This window comes from Gastrolobium bilobum, unplaced genomic scaffold (genome assembly GCF_033153095.1).
Source record: "Gastrolobium bilobum isolate Gb01-03AN ecotype WA unplaced genomic scaffold, APGP_CSIRO_Gbil_v1 utg4519, whole genome shotgun sequence".
NCBI lineage: Eukaryota > Viridiplantae > Streptophyta > Magnoliopsida > Fabales > Fabaceae > Gastrolobium > Gastrolobium bilobum.
The window spans coordinates 290,576-307,262 of record NW_026898712.1 but is presented as its reverse complement, the minus strand read 5'-3'; the positions used below and the strand labels follow the sequence as shown (position 1 = coordinate 307,262).

General features: G+C 35.5%; 2 protein-coding genes across 2 annotated transcripts; one reads left to right on the top strand and one right to left on the bottom strand.

Moving 5' to 3' along the window:
* The first annotated feature begins 2,262 nt into the window (after window positions 1–2,262).
* Window positions 2,263–4,889, top strand: LOC133318629 (putative serine/threonine-protein kinase-like protein CCR3). The gene has a single exon (XM_061520652.1). It carries the CDS (start codon window positions 2,320–2,322, stop codon window positions 4,711–4,713), a length of 2,394 nt encoding a protein of 797 aa, XP_061376636.1. The 5' UTR covers window positions 2,263–2,319; the 3' UTR covers window positions 4,714–4,889.
* A 2,635-nt stretch (window positions 4,890–7,524) lies between these two features.
* LOC133318595 (NF-X1-type zinc finger protein NFXL2) lies at window positions 7,525–15,507 on the bottom strand. The gene is made up of 13 exons (XM_061520607.1): window positions 14,383–15,507; window positions 14,166–14,279; window positions 14,009–14,064; window positions 13,447–13,513; window positions 12,644–12,736; window positions 11,568–11,653; window positions 11,124–11,286; window positions 10,824–10,994; window positions 10,403–10,593; window positions 10,154–10,235; window positions 9,541–9,747; window positions 7,991–8,080; window positions 7,525–7,905 (listed from the first exon to the last, which is right to left on the bottom strand). The coding sequence occupies exons 1-13, from the start codon at window positions 15,505–15,507 to the stop codon at window positions 7,750–7,752; spliced, it is 2,601 nt and encodes an 866-aa protein (XP_061376591.1). The 3' UTR covers window positions 7,525–7,749.
* Window positions 15,508–16,687: the final 1,180 nt, after the last annotated feature.

Below are 16,687 nucleotides of genomic sequence, written 5' to 3'. Positions count from 1 at the left end.
TTTTGGGAAGGAAATCATGGTATTTTTTATTTTTAATTTATTTCAGAGATATTATAGTCTTTATAATTATAATTTTCTAATCTTTCAATCTCCAAACGACATCGTTTTGTAAGTAAATACAGATAACTTATCTGCATTAACTGCAGAAATATTTTTCTGTACTTTTATACATGTGTAGGAAATGATTTACTAACAAAGTCCAGCAAACTGATCTCCCGCCTCGAAGGATTAATCTTCCGCTACCAGCAGGAGGTTATTTGAGAAACCTAAAAAAAAGAAAGAAATAATTTATCTCTTACAACACAATAAATTTTAAACTCGATATTTAAAACTTATTAATTTAAACTTTATTAATGTAAGATAACGACATTTTGTTTTCTTAATAACAGCAGACAAATTTCTTTAATACGGTTTCAATATTAATTTTGCACGTGTAATAATCGTTGAATTTTTCATAAATAATTGGAGTGTCGGTTTCGGAAGATGTATACTATTGTTTAGGGTATAGGTTGATTTTCAGGTATCTTCATGATCTAAGACTCTAAATGTTTCGTAAAAGTGAAAAGTATTTTGAGTTTTTGCTCAAAAAATTTCTACAGAAATGTCTTTAATTAATGCTCAAAATTATTTTTAATTTTTGTGTTAGGTATTGAACAAAGAAGTTCAATGTATATAAATAACAGTAAATATCTATTAATTCATAAAAATAAATGTTATTAATTTATTTATTTTAACAAAATTTATAAAATATGTTAAATGTAAAAAATGTTTACCTACCAAAAATAATGTTTCAAAAAATCATATGAATCAAATATTATAAGATTGGAGAAAACTTTGTTATCGTGTTGAACTTGATGGAATTAGTTGAATAATCGATAAATTAGTGGAATATATATATATATATATATATATATATATATATATATATATATATATATATATATTGTGCTCTAAAATTTCTGTTTCCTTTTTTCTAATAATAATTTTTTTTTTTTTATAAAATTAACTGTTATATAATTTGAACATACAGATTTCCAACAAGTATTGTATAATATTGTCACAGGGAAACATTGCATTTGTGAATATAGACATGAGTTGCAAGTCAATCCTCAACACATTTTCAGTAATCTCCACTAAAGTTTAGAAATTCTAATTGTGATTTGTGAAGGTTGATATAATTACATCATTTCAGGAATAAATTCTCTCTCACATTACAATTTTATATGATTTGGTCATGCAAAAATCTCTTCAAAAATAGTAATTGAATCTCGCTTATTTAATGACAATAACAAAAGAGCTAGATAAAAATTTTCCACATTACTAAATCATATAAAATTTTAATGGGAAATACTTTTATTATGTTGTAGGAAAATGTTTACCTCATGTTGTAGAAATAAAATTATAAGTGGAATTCACAAGTAAGAGGAGAGAGAAAAAAGAGTGGTGAGACCCAACCCTTTTTGTATGTGTAAAAAAATTGTTTATCTCATGTAAAATGAGATAAAAATAACCCAATTTTAATATGATAAGATCCCTCCCCACCATTCCCCTCCCGTGTTTCTCTCTTATTATGCTTTATGATGCATCTCACTCATTGATCTATTTTTTTTTTTTTTTTTTGGTACATACTCATGGATCTACTTTGTTTACAACAATCTTCGTACAAAATTATTTGCAAAAAACAATACTCCCCTTCCATTAATTTAATTTCTGAAAGTATGAACACATAATATATTAATCTTAACATTCAAATAATGAAAATGAAATGTGTTAATAAAATAATTAAAACATTAAAAATTTGAAATAATAAAAAATTAAATTACAAGAAACTGAAATGAAAGTGAAAGCATATTTTATAAACTAAATTCTAATAATAAGTGTACACAATAAATACACAAGGATATTTATAAGGGTTTTACTTTTCTCATGTTGTAGGAGAGAAGTTATCTCATGTTGTGAGATAAATTAAGTGGAGCCCATCAATTTAAAAAAAAAAGAAAAGAAAAGAAAAGAGATACACGTCTTTTTATGTGAGTGTAAAATGAAAGAGTAATCTTATGCAACATAAGAGTATAATTTCCCTTATTTATAAAGGGAAACCAAACACAGCCTAAGAGGCTATGCCTATAGTAGTTTTCAGAAAGGCTTTGCATTTCAGAGTCAACAACTACCACTCTGAAAATTTCCATAAGATATATACACTCTTCACTTTTTTCTCTTTCTCTCTCCTTTCTTCTTCTTCGTCTTCTTCTTTTGGCCAACTCTGCCAATGAAGCAGAAACCACCACCGCAACCTGACATCAAAATCCATTCTTTTAAATGAAGAAACCACCTTCCTCCGCCGTCAGTGTCTGTTTCGCCGCCGTTTTTATATTCTGTTTTCTACCTTCATCCCATGCTCTTGGCTCCGGCGTCACCCTGGCCATCACCGACGTCTCTGCCACCGTGTGCGGCATCGTAGCAGGTGAATCCACGCAGCGCATTGAGTGTTACCGTCGCGGGGTGATCGTTCCCATCGTCCCCAACGTTTCCTTTTCTTCCATCTCCGGTGGGAAGAACTACTTCTGTGGCATCAGGTCCGGTAACTCTAGTTTGTATTGTTGGGACACTGTCTCTTCCTTCAAAAGGAAAAGACTTTACAACAATGGTTCTGTTCCATTGGAGAATCTTGCTGTTGGGGATGCTCAAGTTTGCACGACGGTGGTAGGTGATGGAACGGTGAGGTGTTGGAGAACCAATGACACGTTTCAATTGCCATCTGGGTCTGATGAATTTGCTTCAATTTCATCTGGGTATGGCTTCTCTTGTGGAATTCTGAGGATTGGTTCTTTGGTTAAGTGTTGGGGAGATATGGATATTGCGAGTCAGATAGAGAATGAGTTTGGAAACATGTCCATGTTGAGTATTGTAGCGGGTGGTTCACATGTTTGTGGGTTGAATTCAACTGGGTTTTTGGTATGCAGAGGGAGTAACAGTTCTGGGCAAGTGAATGTTCCCCAAGGTGGGGCTTTTGAGTATGGTGGGTTAGCATTGGGAGCTGAGCATGGTTGTGCAATTAGAAGATTGAATGGTTCGGTTGTTTGTTGGGGTGGCAATGGTCAATTCTCTGTGAATGTTACAGAAGGAGTTTATTTTGAATTAATTGTTTCTGGGTCCAATTTTACTTGTGGATTGACAACAATAAATTCTTCTGTTGTTTGTTGGGGTCCTGGTTGGTCTAATGGTTCTGATTCTAGCTCAAGGTTTGAGCTTCCCTTATCTCCTATTCTTCCAGGGCCTTGTGTTCAATCTTCTTGTAGTGAGTGTGGTATATATCTTGATTCTCAATCTCTGTGCTCTGGCTCTGGTAACATTTGCAAGCCAAGGCCTTGTGGGCCTCAAGTAACACCACCGCCGTCCCTATCGCCGCCATCACCGCCGCCGCCGCCGCCGCCACTCTCTCCTCCATCATCATCTCGATCGAAGTCCTTGACCAGGGGCTTATTGGCATTTGCCATTGTTGGATCCGTGGGAGCTTTTGCTGGTATTTGCACAATAATTTATTGTTTATGGAGTGGAGTTTGTTTTGGGAAGAAGAAAGTCCATAATTCAGTGCAACCCACAATCACAAGAGGTAGTAGCAGTTCCAATGGTGGGGGTGGTTCCAATAATAGCCGATCTTCAATATCAGCTACAATTAAGCGTCAGAGTTCAAGAATAATGAGACGCCAGAGGAGTGGAACTTCATCATCGAAGCACACAGAGAGGGCTGAGGAGTTCACGCTTGCTGAGCTTGTAGCAGCCACCAACAATTTCTCATTTGAGAACAAGATTGGTGCTGGAAGCTTTGGTGTTGTGTATAGAGGTAAACTCTCTGATGGTCGTGAGGTAGCAATCAAGAGGGGTGATACAGGTTCAAAGATGAAGAAGTTTCAAGAGAAAGAGAGTGCATTTGATTCTGAATTGGCCTTCTTGTCCCGTTTACACCATAAGCACTTGGTTAGGCTAGTTGGGTTCTGTGAAGAGAAAGATGAAAGGCTCTTGGTGTATGAGTACATGATGAATGGGGCATTGTATGATCATTTGCATAACAAGAACAATGTGGAAAAGAGTAGCAGTGTCTTGAATTCATGGAAAATGAGGATCAAAATTGCTTTGGATGCTTCACGAGGAATTGAATATCTCCATAATTATGCAGTTCCATCTATAATTCACAGAGATATCAAGTCTTCCAATATCCTTCTTGACGCGACTTGGACAGCAAGAGTATCTGATTTTGGATTGTCATTGATGAGTCCAGAACCTAACCGTGATTACCAGCCAATGAAAGCAGCAGGAACAGTTGGATACATTGATCCTGAGTACTATGGTCTAAATGTTTTGACAGCAAAGAGTGATGTCTACGGTTTTGGAGTTGTATTGTTAGAACTTTTAACGGGAAAGAGAGCTATATTCAAGCATGGTGAAGATGGAGGAACTCCATTAAGTGTGGTAGACTTTGCAGTGCCAGCTATTTTGGCTGGAGAATTGGTGAAAATTTTGGACCCCAGGGTTGGAGCACCGGAACTGAATGAAAGAGAGGCAGTGGAGTTAGTGGCCTATACTGCTATGCATTGTGTGAATTTGGAAGGGAAAGATAGACCAACTATAGCTGACATTGTGGCCAATTTGGAGCGGGCTTTGCTTATATGTGAAAGTAGCTATGACAGTACAATCTCTATTGTTTCAGACTGATATATTCAAACCCTAGGAAAATGTGGAAAAAATATTGAAAGTTTTGCCCATTTCTTATTGATTTTTTTCTGATAAATTTTATGGTATATCTGTTGGTCTGTAAAGAGTAGAAGTATCATTTAACATTAAGCCGTAGTATTTGTAGATTGTAAAATTTTACAAAATTACTAACAGCCAAGCCCAATGGATCATTTACAATCTATTTTGGAAATTTAGTTTTTCACAAAATAATTTACAACCTGCAATCCTTGTATGCATTTTGACAGTTTAAAGCATCATTATGCCTGATGCATGTACAAGCACACTAGTATTTTTGTCAGTCAAAATTTGGGGTTGATGTTTGAGCATTGTATTGTACTTGTTATTGCCTTTAAATTAGAGTACCAGGGTTCAATCAGGAAGGAAATAGCAAGTAGGGGTGTTAACGGGCCGAGCTTTGGTCTTAAAAGGTTAAGTCTGTGTTTAAACGTGTCAGTCTGACAAAACCTGTTACCTGTTATGAATATAATTATCGACGTGTGACTTGGCTATTAGCAAGTGTTTTAACTATTATTAAAGCATTGTCATGTAAACATTTATATAAGGCAGGAGGAGAAGGCACTTTTCACAAACTTTCCACTTATTTGGTCTTATTCAGATTAGCGAGCTACGTAGGGGTTTGGGTTTACCAAGTCAACCCATATGATAGACGTGTGGGAAAAGGTGCAGAAGAATGTGAACTGAGTTTGGCGTTTAGAGCATGATTAAAGACTAGGCAATTGCGGTCTTCATTCTTGGTTGGTCTTTTGAGCCCCCACAAGCACCATAATTAATGATTTTCCTCATTTCATACCTTTTCAAACATGGTCCCCACTCCCCAGCACAAGTAGAGTTGTTTTAGTTTTGTCTCTCTCTTTAAAGGTCGTGTCTGACTTCCACGTTGAGCACAAGTTTGACCAAAGGCAAGGAGAATACCAAATTAAGAGGTGGATTGGCTAATGGATATTGCTTCTTTCTTACGCGGAAGGGATGGAGCAATGACCCACCCACAAGTTTTGAACTAAGAAGATTGTAAGTAGGGGTGTAAATGAGCATTGCTATCTAAAATAGGTTGTAATAGAATAGATTTAGACTTTTAAAAAAGCATGTCATGGGTTTTTTTCTACATGCTCGGTCTGTAAATTTACACGTCAATTTATATCATACTATTTGTTTTAAATATAATAAATAAAATTATTATTTTAATGATTTTAAATAATAAAGTAATATTTTTCTAATTATTGAATGCATATAGATTTAAACAAGCTAACATGCCTGGGTTTAAGCTTTTATTTTTTAAATGTAGGTTATGTCAGATTTATAATTTGGGCCTATACAAGGTTAACAGACCAAATCAGGCCTAAAGTGTTTTACATAAGCTTGACCTATTTAAGCTAAAAAAAAGACTTTTAAATACATCTAAAAAAGGACTCAAGACTTACAATTTGTACCAGTTCATGAAAAAAAAGGAATCCATGGATGAATATTTGAGATATTCCAATCGATTCATCGCTTCGCGACTAGTCTGATTCAGAAACCTCTCCCAAAGACGATACTAAAAAGAATTGAACACATATTTTTATCTCCATTTACTTAATTTTCTGATATCAATTGAACTACCATCATTTAATAATTCATGGATGAATTTCTCTCTGGCATATCACATGCAAATCTGTATATACTGAAAAGCCCGTGGGTCAATATGGGCCATTGGTCCAACGGGTTGTAAATTAATCACCTCTTCTCTCCACCTTTCCAGATATGCATCTTATAATTGAACCCCACCTCAAAATGGCCATGTACTGCAGCTCATTTTGGATGAGTAGCAATATCACTATTTTTATTTATTTTTCTAAATTCGTAAAAGGTTCGAGAACACCTCATATTCTTAAGAGGTAAGTTGTATAATTATTGCCTTAAAATTCTCTTAAAGTCAGCACAAGATATATTTCTAGAGAGAAAAGTAACAACGATTTTTATTTTTATTTTGAACAAGTAACAACAAATTTGAAAAGAATCATTCATCCGAAGGCTCAACTTACCATGTCAAGTGTAGAAAAATATTTATTTGAGCTCATTACGTAACACAAAATGTAAAATTATACTCGAAAACTTTTCAAGAATCTTAAATGACATGTCAGTTCTTCCAGTCGCCATTTCCTTATCATGAACCCAGCCAGTCAAGTTTTCCAGAAAGTTAAGACTCATTTATTTCAAGTCTATACCATATTGTTTCTGACACCTAGGACGAGTTGGTTAAATAAATTGTGCTCAATTAAAAATTTTAAGGATAGGTTGTTCAACCTATCTTTTTTTTTCCATACATATCACTCAACACGTTGTATCAGAATCTCAACTAACATTTATCATTTCTCTTTTCTTTTAAGATTCTGATTTAGCGATATTAAAAATTGATAGGCAATGTAGGCTTAAAAAAAAGATAGGTAAAATAAAATATCCCTTAAAATTATACTTGAATTCATTAAAAATAGTAAATTTCTATACTACTCTTTAATTGTTATTTTAACCGAGCTCCAAAAATGCTTTTTAATACACATAACAGCAAGTTATTGACAATTGTGTAATAACCCAAAGTATAATTTCCCAAATTTCAACTCTGCATATCTTGCAAGCTGAATTTTTGCCATATGGTTATTGTAGATGTTAACCCTCTAGCAGAAACAAGGGTACAACCCAATCAATTATTGATAATTAAAATGCTTAATGCTGCTTCATGACCAATCCACCAAAATAACGGGGTCATCATCACAACAATATCACGTATACAAGGATGTCACGTGTTGAAGTATACAACTAAATTTTTAGTAACATTGGACACATGCAAATTCATTGAAACCACACACAACAAAAAAATATAAAAATAAAGATAAATACACTTTTGAAACTCTGAGCATGTCATGTTATCTACGGAGTGATTATTTTCTTGTCTATGTAAAAAGAATGCACTACATCCTCATGGATGGGGGAAAAAAATAATGTAACTAAACTGTTAATAACTCATTTGATTCGAGAATATCTTTGTCTTCGTTCATCAACCTCGTTCATCCATTCAGAGAGCCGTAGAAGTCCCTTGTACCCATAATATGTAGCAGCAAGAAGTATGACAAAAATAAAGACAAATAGAAGAAGTTGCTTTGTTCTGGAAAAGATTTTCTGTTCAATGATTACAGTCATAGGTGGTCAGCGAAGGAAATCATAACTTAGAAATCACTCTTTTTTTATAAGAAAACTAACATACCTGTAGTTTTGATGTTTCCTTGGATTCTAGTACCCGTTCCCGCCTTTTTCGTCGCTTTGGAACTGGTTTTTCATTATCTGGCTCTTTTACCTTCAATAATTACAAGGGTATTAGACTTACATCAAAACAATTTACTACAGTTTTAGACACTACTATTGCAGAGCTTACTTAGGAAAACATGCCTCCCCAATTTAATGAAAACAACAAAACATAATAAAATTTAGAAGTCAAAGCCATTCAGCATTGGGAGTAAGGTAATCAATCAGTCAAAACTAAAAAGTGGAATCACACCCTCACATATAAAGAGAGAGAGAGAGAGAGAGAGAAGTAATTTATAATATAATGAACTCATGCCAGTAATCAGAACAATCTACCACCCAAAGTTCAACCATTTTGGCCACACCATTAAGTTGTTTCTTGAGTTGAGACAAAGTTGAGGTTCAGGCGAAATGGAGCCAAAGCATCAGACATCGCCTTCATCTTATTAAGAGTAAATGGAGCAAAGAAACCGAAAATTACTATTAATGCTGAGTTCTTTTAATTGGTAAAGAGAGAAAACATGCATCCACTCAATTTTTAACCAGTGATCCCCATGTCCGTCATTATTCCTTAACCAACTTATTGCTATGTGGAGTTTAAAGTGCTGTGTGGGACATTCCCAGCAGAAGCAACTTCTTGAACCAGACTGGATAGCCACTAACAAAAAGATTAATCCTAGTAGTAGAACACACTGGTTCTGTTAGTTCAAATTGACCCACATCATTGATCATGGACAATGTCATTGGGGTTTTTTTGGCCTCACGCCCTCACTCATCCACTTGACCTAGCCCTTGAATAATATTCCTTCCTCCCATAATTTCCAACTCTTCAGTCTTTATATATAGGATTAATTATTCTTGACAATTCAAGGTATCGTATTGGTTGAAATTTTAATTTATAGAAATTATAATGACAAAAATTTAAGAATAAAAAGTCTTGCACCCTTTATTAGTTGTTGATTTCACTTACATCTAACGGCTCTAATTTACTAGTCATATGCCATTAGATATAAGTGGAACCAATGTGTGTGTGTGAGAGAGAGAGAGAGAGAGAGATAAAATATATAATTTATAAGCATTGCAAAATTTTTCAACAGAATAATTGGTTAAAATGGTAATTGAGCAAACTACTTCTGTACACTAATAGTGTATTAAGTTCTAACTCATCTATAAACTTCAAGTTCGGAGAAAAGAGAAAATAATTTAATTCTTTCACTCCATTTTTTTGTGCTCTTAAAAGAGTGGTTGGTATTAAGATTTCAGGTGCAAAATATGAACCAGTGGAGAATAATAAAATACACACAACATTTTCCCGGGCTTCCATCTCTATATTTGTTTATGATTTGGTGTACAACTCTAACTTGGTTTTGAAATTTATAGAGATAAAGATGCCCTTTCAGGAGCTAAATCTCAAGGTGTGCAATCCAAATTCATAGTGATGATGAGAACAAATAGTGAAGCAAAGCAGATAACTTTGCATGTATGTGGAAAGCTCTGATGGAAGCGGATTACCTCTGATACTTTAGATTTACGCAATTGTAGTTCTGACTCAACAACCTGCACTTTACTCTTACAAACTGAATCGCAAGGAATAAGTCCGATTCCAAATTGATTTTTTAGTATATCCCTTGGATGGCAACCAGCACGATGATACGCTGCTTGAACATCTTGACAAAGCCACTCCTTTTTTAATGTTTGACATTTGCAACGAACAGTAACCTTGTGAAGAATTAGATCATATTTAAGAAGACAAATTGGATCAGTAATAGGTCTACTGGTTTGTTTAGCTTGCAGTAGTTAGAATAGTAATGCAAAAACTAGATATTTAGGCTCTGTTTGATTACTGTTTTTTAAAACAGTTTTTTAGTTTTCAGAACAAACAAAAAAAAAACTCGTTTGGTAAGGCCTGTTTTGTAAAAAAAGTCTTAAAAACTGTAACTATTTTTTTGTTTTTAGAATCAAATTTAGAGAACATGTCTGAGTTGTTTTTGTTTTTTGTTTTGGTTTTTAACTTTCAAAACAAAAAAATACATAGAAAACAACTGTTTCTATAATTATTCTACAAAACAGTTTTAAGAACAAAAAAACCAAAACACAATCAAACAGGCCCTTAATCTCGCAGTACCTTTTTACAGCATTTCTCAGGATTTGGACATTGTCCGGGATGACATATCTCTGGGCATAGATGTGTACAATTTGGCAACTTTCTGCAAAACCAATGTGAGCAATAAGGGCCTCATCCAACTTTATGAGAACGAGGAACGAGAAGGGAGAAAGGATCAAAAGTCTAACAGATATTTTTAACTGAATGTTGGTTTCAAATGCTAAACTAGATTTTTTTAAAAATAATTAAAACTGCTACTCTCTAAATTACCTATGACATGGTCCACCACATGAACGAGCAGTCTCTTGACCCTTTGCAGACAAGCTGTTGTAATATATGCACTCAAAAGCATGGACCATTGCGCCACAGTGACATGACCGTTTAATGAGCACCTTGCATGGGGGACAGTCTCCGGGATGGCATCGCCGAGGGCAGTGATGTGGACATACAGGCTCTCTTTCCTGGTCAATGCAGTTTACACATCAAGCAAAAAATTCAGTTCTGATTTTGGAAAGTAAAAGGGAGAGTTTCTCAACCTTACAAAGGAACACAAATGAGAAACTTCATAAAATCAGCTTAAATACAGCAATAATACATAGAGAACACATCACAACCCAAGAATGAAGATGACACAAGTACAAAAGAAAAAATACAATACAAAGGATTAACTGAATTATGGAAGATTCAACACCTTTTGGCAAGGAAGAGAACAATTTTCACAAGGCTCGCTCCTCTTTAGTTGGTTCACATAAGTCTGGTCCTCAAAGGGATGACAAGTTTTAGTACAATAATGATTTCCGCATGGTAGAGGATTACCACATAAATTTTCACAGGAGAACTGTGATTCATTAGAGCAGACCATCTGATAGGAGAGTGAAAAAAAAAAGTAACCTCATTAAAAGCATAAAAGCAGTTAATTTTGGACAAAACCATTTAAAAGAATCTTGCATGTCAATGTTCATATTCAGCTTCGATGATAAACAAAACAAACCATTCTATCTGCTCCAATGTGTTGCCCGACACATGATCTCCACACAAGTTCTGGGCAACGAGGGCATGGAGTGCCAGAAACACTTTCACTTTGTTGTATTATCTTCTTTTTCTTTGGTCTGAGAGTAAACTCTGGATTAGGAGGAGGTTTAGCACCATGACACCTTCACATAGAACAAACAGCATCAAGAAAAGATATTAACTAAAATTTGAATGTACGGTCAAATGTTGGTTCAATCATATGATACTATATTTTTATGAAACTTGTGTACAACTTTGTCAAGACTCAGGACATTAGTAGAGACAAAGGAATCTCTGTTTTTGAACTTTCCATTCATGCTTAAATGCTTGAGAGTTTGAATGTCTTAATCATTTAAAGCAATTTCTTCAAAACGATACCTATTAACATCAATCTTATATATATGGAGAGAAAATTTTCTCAAACCTTAATTTGCATGTATGGCCACATGGGAATTCTTCTGCACAAGGTAGCCGACAAGGAGGGCAGGCTCCATAATGGCATTTGTGTGGCTAGGCAAAATAAATATTTGTTAATAATATGAAAAAAAAAAAATACATTACCGGCAACTAAGCATATATTTTCTTTCAATGATTATAGACAAAGCCTAATGATAGGACCAAAGTTATCAAATGCGGATTGCGGTATGTCGCGGCCAATCCCGAAAAACACTATAGCGGGTTGCGGTTGCGGAAATAGCGGAATAGATATATGACATAAATAATGACAAAAAGAAATATTTTTTAAAGGCAGATATAGCAGAAGTGACAGAGAGAGATGCAGATAGACTAAAAAGACCCTTAAAAATTTTCTGTTACACATTTAAATTTAGGACAAAATTGACATTTTGCCTATGACAACAATATGGCAGCGATTTGGCCACAAATGTGACCGCGATGGCCGCTATTGCGTTCCGGTGCGGTTTCTTGCGGCAAGGCACCGCAACACCATACAGCGCAGCTCGCGGTACTATTGCGACGCAATTAACTACTATGGATAGGACTGTTTAACCCGAACCTGCCCCAAAATATTCTCCATTATCCCAAAAAGAAAACAATCACACAATAACAATGAAAAGAATGGATAGCTATTCAACTTAAAATCAATTTATTTATCATTGAAATAAAGGATATAAAATCATAAATGTCTGCTACTATACTAAGCTTTCATCAAATACTAAGGGCTTCAGTACAATATTCGAAATTCAGCTACAACATGCAGAATTACACACTTATGTTTATGATCGTGATCAAATAATACGTTTCATCATAAAATTTAATTTAAAACTCACATGTAAAATAATTTACCATTTGTTTAAAAAACAACTTAAATTAAAGATTTTTGTTTTATAAATTATTTTCCTCTATCATAGCTTCACCCAACTAGTTTGGGATAAAGGTGATGTTGATGTTGATAGCTTCACCCAAGTACACAACATTCCAATATATCTCTGCTTGCAAATGTGAACACCTGAAGCAAAACAAGTCAATAACCAATGATACCTTGCAGTTTAATGCATGCCGACATAAAGGAGTAATTGGACATGGTTTGGGACATTTAGGTGGCTTTTGATCCATTTCGGTACCACAAGGAACCTGCTACAAAATCCATCTATCAGCACAGATTGTTTAAGCATGGGCTAGCAAAAATTGATGAAATCCAACCATAAAGCATCAAGATCGAGAAGATTATATAAGATAAATGGACAAAAAAGAACACACACATCCACCCACGCACGTACGCGCACATACACAATATTAGAGAATGCTATGAAACACAGACAATAACAGAGAATGCTATGAAATTAGCAAGTGTCACAAGTAATATACAACGGGGAATATCACACTGACTATGGTGTACATTACATGAATTAACAACAAAGACTAGTATGAGCTTTGCCATTCATCAAAAATATTTTTCTCTGCTAGTTACAGTCTCAAAATGAAATCAGGTTTTCACTGTTGCTGCTGGGAAATGAGTGACACACGTAAAACCAAACTTTTTTTCACTAAATGTTTCAGCCGTAAGTTTTAAACTTAATAACGGATAATGTGCCTGGCATCATATGGTCATCAACTTCTACGAACTAAGCAACTAATGCTGTTATTGTACGTGATTTCACAGTTCACACAACAATTTGCATTAAAGAATGTCAAGTTTTAGGTATCAGATTATCAAATCACACAAGAAATACAATTATGAAATGGGACTTCACAATAATCACAAACATGCACAATTGAAGAAATAAAATTTTATGTAACATATGATGAGATGTAGACAGAATTAAAAATGATCAAACTCAGACCTCAAAATGTGTCGCCCCACATGCACACGAAATTGTCACCATTATTGGACAAGGAGCACAGGCACCTCTGCAAGAATAAATTTAGCTATGTGTTCAGCCTCTGTCTTACACTTCAGGCTCCACAATTTACAAATTAAAATAGTGTTTTGTCAATATAATATGCATAAGATATCAATTTGGTCCCCATGTTCTTAACTAAACTGACCAGTGAATAGCTCTACTTTTTTCAAAGAATAATAATAATAATAACAACAATGTATTCCTTCTCCATCTAGTCCATTGTGATCACATTATTGGTAGCAGATGACTCTTGTACCCAAAACAAATGACTTCAGGCCGGCCTAATATCAGACCTAAGGTAATTGGGCTGGCCCAATGTCAGCCAGAAAGCATCAGGCTGCCAGGTTTTCAGCTCGGAACTAAGATCATAACAACAAGTTTTAGTTAAGGAATGATGAAATTGATCTTTAATTGAAACATCAAAGACAGTATTTCAGCTATTCATTCATGTTGCCTAACGGACTCCAGGCAAACCTCTTGCAAATACAGAAAGGGAACATACCTATGACATGGAGAAGGGCATTTATGATTCTTACAACGAAGCTTCCTGCCACATATCTAATAGTTTTTCAAAACAAAAGAAAATTGATCAATGGCATTACAACTTACAACAAGCCCCTCGTTGAAATGAAGTAATAAGTAACAAAACATGCACACACCTCTGAGCATGGAGGGCAATCCCCATCACAGCAGCGACGTTTACACGCATGCCGACCACAGTCACGCATCCTCTGACACTTCCTTTCACATGCCAAATCTTGATAGCAAGGAACCTATTCTAAGTTCAATTAACTTAAACCAACTATCACACAACTAGAAATCAAAAAAAAAAAAAAAATTGCATCCAAAAAATTCCAAGAATTGTAACACACTTACATCTTTCTTGAGGCTCCCACAGCGACAGGACTTCCTCACAACAATCCTACAATTCTCAATACATTTCCCACGGTGGCATCGCTCATGGCACCTGTGATATCCACAGCTCAACATTTTATCACAAGTAGCTCCACAAACCTGCAAAGTAGCATCACAAGGCATTCCTTCATACACCTTATTCCCACAAGGGCAAGTTCTCTTCCCCATAAGGGGACACTCACCACACTCACCATAATGACACCCTCTCTCACAAACATGCTTCCCACAACTAAGCTTCTTCTCACACGGTTCACCACAACAGAAAACACCATCACAGCACTCTCTCTCTTCCTTCACCTTCCCGCACCTGCACCTGTACACGCCACGTGTCATGCAAGCAGGGCAAGGACCATTGTGGCAAATCTCAACGCACTTGTGAACACCGCAATCCAACAACTTGGAACAAGTTTTGTTGCAAGAGAATTCCTTGAACCCGCATCTTCTAACATCTTCAAGGGACCCACAAAAGCAACGAACTTTAACGAGTTTCGGGCAGGACGGGCAGGGCCCGGGATGGCAGAGAAGCAAACAATGGTGCCCGCAATTGTGCTTCAATGGCCTCCCACAAACTTCGCCACATGAATGTGGCAAAACCCATGGATCATCACTCGGAGGGTTCTCCGATTTCCCACAGAAGCAGAGGTACGTTTTGGGAATGTGATTCTTCGGGTATTCGACCCTGCATTTCGGGCAGTTCCAGACGGCGGCTTCGGAGGCCTTGTCGGAGGAAATGGGGAGGCGCGTGGCGGCACGCGCGGCGGCGAGATCGGAGGCTTGTCGCGCCCAGCTTTGGATGCAGATGAGGTGGAAGACGGCGAAGCAGAGGGAGGTGCAGGACCACGTGGGATCAGAGGGTTTGATGCGCTCGAGGCATATCATGCATGATAGAGCGCCGGAGGAGGTGGAGTTGAGGAACGATTGAATCTTGGAGAGGTCGGCGGCGGAGGAGGATTGGCCGGAATTATCGAAGTAGGATTTGAATATGGATTCGGAGTGGCGGAGGAGGTCGCTGGTGGAGGCGCCGCCGTCGGAATCAGAGTCGGAGTCGGAGAGTGACGGTGGCTGTTGGTGGTTCGATGAGGTCATTTTGGCAATTCGTATTTGTTTTGCGTTTCAGATTTGGTTCAGCTTTATTTGCTCATGCAAAGTTTTTATTTATTTATTTTAATTTCAAATAAATACTCAATTATTATTGTTTGGTAAACAAATACTCAAATTTAATAGTTAAAGATATTTCTCAATGTTAGAAATTAATATGAATATATGATTGACGCGGTAAGAATTAATTAACTACCAAAAAAGAATTAATTGAATCATTTGTCATTTTAATTTAGGTAAATTACAACTTATATATATATATATATATAGGAGATAGATCATTTGACTCAACATCCTAACCGTTGATTTCCGTTCATCCAAAGGTTATAATTTAGGAAGTTATATTAATTAATTAATTATTAATTATACTATTAATGACAACCGTTGATTTCCGTCCATCAACGGCTGGGATTTGGAGTAAGACTTAAAAGTCTTACTCTGGAGTCAAAAGAACCCTCCCCATATATATATATATATGAGGCCGGATCCTTTGACAACAGTGTCAAATTTTAAATTTGACATCTCACCTGAGAGCCGTCAGATCAAAAAAGATTAATGGTGTCAAAAAAGTATCTAATATTACTTTAGACAACATTGTCTAATGTTCATCGAAATGACGTCGTTTTGAAGATGAAAAATTAAAAAATTAGAATGATAAAGACTATTATAACCCTGAAATAAATTAAAATTACAAAAACACCATGATTTTCGTTCTAAAACGACGTCGTTTCAATGAACAGTAGATAAAGTTATTTAAAGTAACTTTAGAAAAAACAAAGCCGATTTACGTACAGCAACGATAGATGAATTCTCCATATTTAATGTTTTCATCCTTTGTATAGTTATGATTCTCCGCATTTAATACTTTCAAGTATATATATGACAAATATTTGATTGCTGCACGTACAACCCCCCGTGAATATATATACGCAAATGTATCACAAGTTCTTGTAATGTCATTGTATAACACTGTTGATTTGTTATAAATTTTTAAATTGATCAAGAAAATTAAGAGTCATAATAGGCATTTTTTAACCTGATTACAAATGAGGAGTAAGGATATTAAATAAAACTTCTCTAATCAATACCTCTGAAATTGATTTTTTTGAAATTTGTTTTCAAATTGACTACGGTTGGAGCCATACCTAATAACGGTAAATAATAAGAA

Excerpts from the sequence above, each read along its gene's own strand:
- LOC133318629 (XM_061520652.1), top strand. The coding sequence starts at position 2,320 with ATGAAGAAACCACCTTCCTCCGCCGTCAGTGTCTGTTTCGCCGCCGTT.
- LOC133318595 (XM_061520607.1), bottom strand. The coding sequence starts at position 15,507 with ATGACCTCATCGAACCACCAACAGCCACCGTCACTCTCCGACTCCGAC. Across the intron at positions 13,514-14,008 it reads TGCCCTTCTCCATGTCATAG|AGGTGCCTGTGCTCCTTGTC; the intron begins GTATGTTCCCTT and ends TTATTCTTGCAG. Across the intron at positions 10,594-10,823 it reads GTTCTCTTCCTTGCCAAAAG|GAAAGAGAGCCTGTATGTCC; the intron begins GTGTTGAATCTT and ends TGCATTGACCAG.